This window comes from Malurus melanocephalus, unplaced genomic scaffold (genome assembly GCF_030028575.1).
Source record: "Malurus melanocephalus ecotype Western Australia unplaced genomic scaffold, MMel_1.1 scaffold_1111, whole genome shotgun sequence".
Classification (NCBI taxonomy): domain Eukaryota; kingdom Metazoa; phylum Chordata; class Aves; order Passeriformes; family Maluridae; genus Malurus; species Malurus melanocephalus.
Window position 1 is genome coordinate 16,080 of NW_026624343.1, and position 3,648 is coordinate 19,727.

At 51.6% G+C, this 3,648-nt stretch overlaps 1 protein-coding gene across 1 annotated transcript in view; it reads left to right on the forward strand.

Annotated features, from left to right (window-relative positions):
* Nucleotides 1-2,756, forward strand: part of ANKRD13C (ankyrin repeat domain 13C) — a gene marked incomplete at its 5' end in the record, with an annotated part of 16,128 nt that extends 13,372 nt beyond the window's left edge. Inside the window, 4 exons of the mRNA XM_057387000.1 lie at nucleotides 33-112; nucleotides 644-742; nucleotides 1,343-1,443; nucleotides 2,367-2,756. Coding sequence (XP_057242983.1) covers nucleotides 33-112; nucleotides 644-742; nucleotides 1,343-1,443; nucleotides 2,367-2,497 — 411 coding nt within the window. The remainder of the gene's footprint in view (nucleotides 1-32; nucleotides 113-643; nucleotides 743-1,342; nucleotides 1,444-2,366) is intronic.
* Between the last annotated feature and the right edge of the window lie 892 nt (nucleotides 2,757-3,648).

Consider the following 3,648-nt stretch of genomic DNA (forward strand, 5'->3'; position numbering starts at 1 on the left):
ACAGGAGAGCTGAGCTGTGTTTGTGTCCCCAGCCCGTGCGCCGGCAGTCGCTGACGCCGCCGTCCCCCAACACCATCTCCTGGGAGGAATACATCTCTGCTGAGAGTGGCAAGTGAGTGCTGCTGGGGCTCCAGGGCTTCCAGGGACCCCTCTGTGTTCCTGGGGTGGGTTGGGGGGTTTGTGTTCTGCACCTGGGGGTGCTGCTGTATTTCTGTGGGGAGGGGGAACGCTGGGTTTGGTGTTTCAGGGTTCTGCAGAGGGCTGGGAGTTGATCCCTGTGTGTGGGAACAGGGTCAGAGCCTCASCTGCAGCCAGGGAATGCTTTGGGCTGGAAGGGACCTCAAAGCCCATCAGTTCCACCCCTGCCATGGGCATTTCTGGGTGTAGTTAATGAACACTTCCTGCAGGGTTTATTGACACCATGTTTGTGAGGAATTGTTGGAAGATTTCTTTGAGTAGTTTCCCTGGTTTAGCAGAATTCAAATTAATCTAAATTAAGACTTTTTTTTATCTTTACTATGTAATAAATCCTTTGAAAGTAGGGATTCTTCCCTAATGTTTTCTATCCCAAGTCTATTTCTCTTCCTCTAAACCCAGGGTTTCCCTGGGAAATTCTGACTTTGCCTCTCCCTCTTCCTCACAGAGCTCCTCACCTGGGCAGGGAGCTGGTCTGCAAGGAGAGCAAGAAAACCTTCAAAGCCACGATAGCAATGAGCCAGGAATTCCCCTTAGGAATTGAATCGTGAGTCCGAGCTCCTGGCATGGGGGTTATTCCTGTAGGGAATGTTTTAACACTGCAGAATSCTCCAGATCCCTGGGATGGGAGCTGCCACAGCAAAAGCTGGGAGTGCATTCAGGCTCTCCCCATTAAATTGGGGAGCTGGGAGCTGCTGTGGCTGAGGAGGAGCCAAAACCTCACCTGGTTTGAGAAGAGCAGAGCTTTGGGAGTGTTATCCATAACTGGTCCCCCATGTGCCTGATCCCATGGGATTCTGAAATTTGGGRTTTCCCCATAAGTTTTAGCACAAAATTGTGTCCCCTAAGCCAGTGCAAAGCCAGATCAGCTCCTCATGTCCATGGAGAAAGGGGGGTGGTAGCACATCCCTCACCTTCTGTGGAAAATGGGATTGGAGAAACAAGGAATTGCTGTCCTGATGTTGGTTTGTTGTAATTCTGGATCACGGGGAGCTGCAGTGGGGGTGACCCCAAAGCCCTGGGGATGGAGGAGGGGATGATGTCATTGTCACCTTTGTCCCCGTGGTCCCTTTGGATCACGTTTTCCTGTTCCAGAGGGACAGGGGGTGGGAGGAGGATCTGTCACGAGCTCTGCTCTCTTTTGCAGGTTGTTGAATGTCTTAGAAGTCATTGCACCGTTCAAGCACTTTAACAAACTTAGAGAATTTGTTCAAATGAAGCTCCCACCAGGCTTTCCTGTCAAGTTAGGTAAGAGCACACACCAACTCCTGGGGTTTTACATATCCAGGATTTTGGGTTGGAAAAGCCCTCTTAAGATCAAGTCCAACCATTCCCCAGCACTGCCAAGGCCACCACTGCCCCATGTCCCCAAGTGCCACATCCACAGGGATTTCAAATCCATCCAGGGATGGGGASWCCATCCCTGCCCTGGGCAGCTGTGCCAGGGCTGGCAGCCCTTTCCAGGAAGGAATTTTCCCAAATACCCAGTCCAGATCTAAACATGTGCCCTTATTCCTTCARTATATTCAGAAGGTCTTAAATAGAGTTTTGGGAAAGAACCCTGACCTAGGAATCTGTTCCTGGAGATTTCAGGAGCACAGCAGTGCWGGGGCCTTGCTCCAAGGGCAGTGGGATGTGCTGGATTATTATTCCTGCTTTGGAGGAGGATCTCAGGTGTGGAGTATTGTGTAGCATTCCTGTGTTTCCTTCAAGGACTACTGGTGATAGATTTATTTTAAGTGAAAAATAYAAAACTATTGGACTTGTAACAGATGGGAATGTCTAAAATCAATTTGGACATGGGATAGATGATTATTAATGGGATAGAGATCCTATCTCCATAAACAGGAGTCCCTTTCCTAAGGGATGCAGGATTTCTGGAATCCTAAGGGATGCAGGATTTCTGGAATCCTAAGGGATGCAGGATTTCTGGAATCCTAAGGGATGCAGGATTTCTGGAATTGCAGGGAGCTGTGTGAGCCTGGACAGGCTGTGCTCTACCTCTGCCATATTTGCACAGCATTCCAGAGGACTTTGGGTTGGGAGAGACCTCAAATTTCCTGCCATAGCAGGGACACCTCCACTGTCCCAGGCTGCTCTAAACCCTGTCCAGGGGTGGGGATTGGTGCCATTTCTGTGCCCTTGAGCATGCCCCATTCCCTGCCCCACAGATATCCCGGTGTTCCCCACCATCACGGCCACTGTGACGTTCCAGGAGTTCCGCTACGACGAGTTCGATGACTCCATCTTCACCATTCCCGACGACTACAAGGAGGATCCCAGCCGCTTCCCGGACCTCTAAGGGCCCCGGGAGGTTCCTGGGGATCATCCCCAGCGGCACCCAGGGCAAGGGCGTGGCTGCAGCCCCGGAGGGCAGAGCCAGCACGGAGCACACACGAGGCCGCAGCAAAGGGAACGAGCAGCAGCGCGGATGTGCTGCCACGGCCGCTCCTGCTGCCATTCCCTTTGGCACAGCCAGTCCTGCCACCCCCAGAGCTGGGAGGAGCTGCTGCTTTTTAAAAGTTTTTTATGCTCGTGGCCATCCACAGGGCACTGCTGGACCTTGGCACCGGGGTGAGCCCCCAGGCCGTCCCTGCTCCCCGTTCCCTGAGCTGGCAGCTCAGCCGTGGAATGTCGGCAGGTATCCYGAAGGAATGCCTTGGCTGTAAATGAATGAACCAAACGGGCACCACTGACTCTTGGATTTCCTCCTGCAATCCTGGGCAGAGCTGGCTGTGCTCTGCAGAGAGTGAGGCACCTCCCTGCCTGATCCCTCATTCCTGCTTCTCTCTCTGCTCTCTGCTCCCTGTGTTTGGGGGAGCACTCCAGGGCTGCCTGGCCAGAAATGTCATTGTCATCCTTTATTTGACCCTCACTTGGGAGAGTTGTCCTGGAAAGACCGAGCACCACCAGGTCAGTTCGTGTGTCCCCTCAGCAGTCCTGGAAAACTGGGATGCACAGAGCCTGGGAAAAGCTGGGGCATTTATTACCCCTTCCTGCAGGAGGAGCTTTGCCTGCGCTCGGGATCACTGTGGTGCTCACAGGAGCTTGCACTGGGATGTTTCCACAGGAGTTTCCAGTCTCTTTGTGTTTTAATCACACAGAATCCCAGACTGGTGTGGGGTGGGAGGGACCTTAAGGCTCATCTTGTCCAGCCCCCCATCATGGATATTTCAGTACTCCAGCTTCTCGAGCTTATTCCCATTCCCAGTGGTTCCAGTCTCCTCATCTGACAATAATCCACCTTTTTGGGGTTTCTTAGGCAGGATTTGTGCAAAAGGCTGATGGTGCTATTTGTTTGTATGAAGAAATTTAGATTCAAGTGCTGTGGTGTCATTGTACAAAAGTGTAAATATTTTCCAAATTATATTCTTTGTGCACTGTAGGTAAAACTTTTTCTGGAATTCCATAGAGTTAAGGATCAAAGTTTATAATGAAGAGGATCTTTGATGC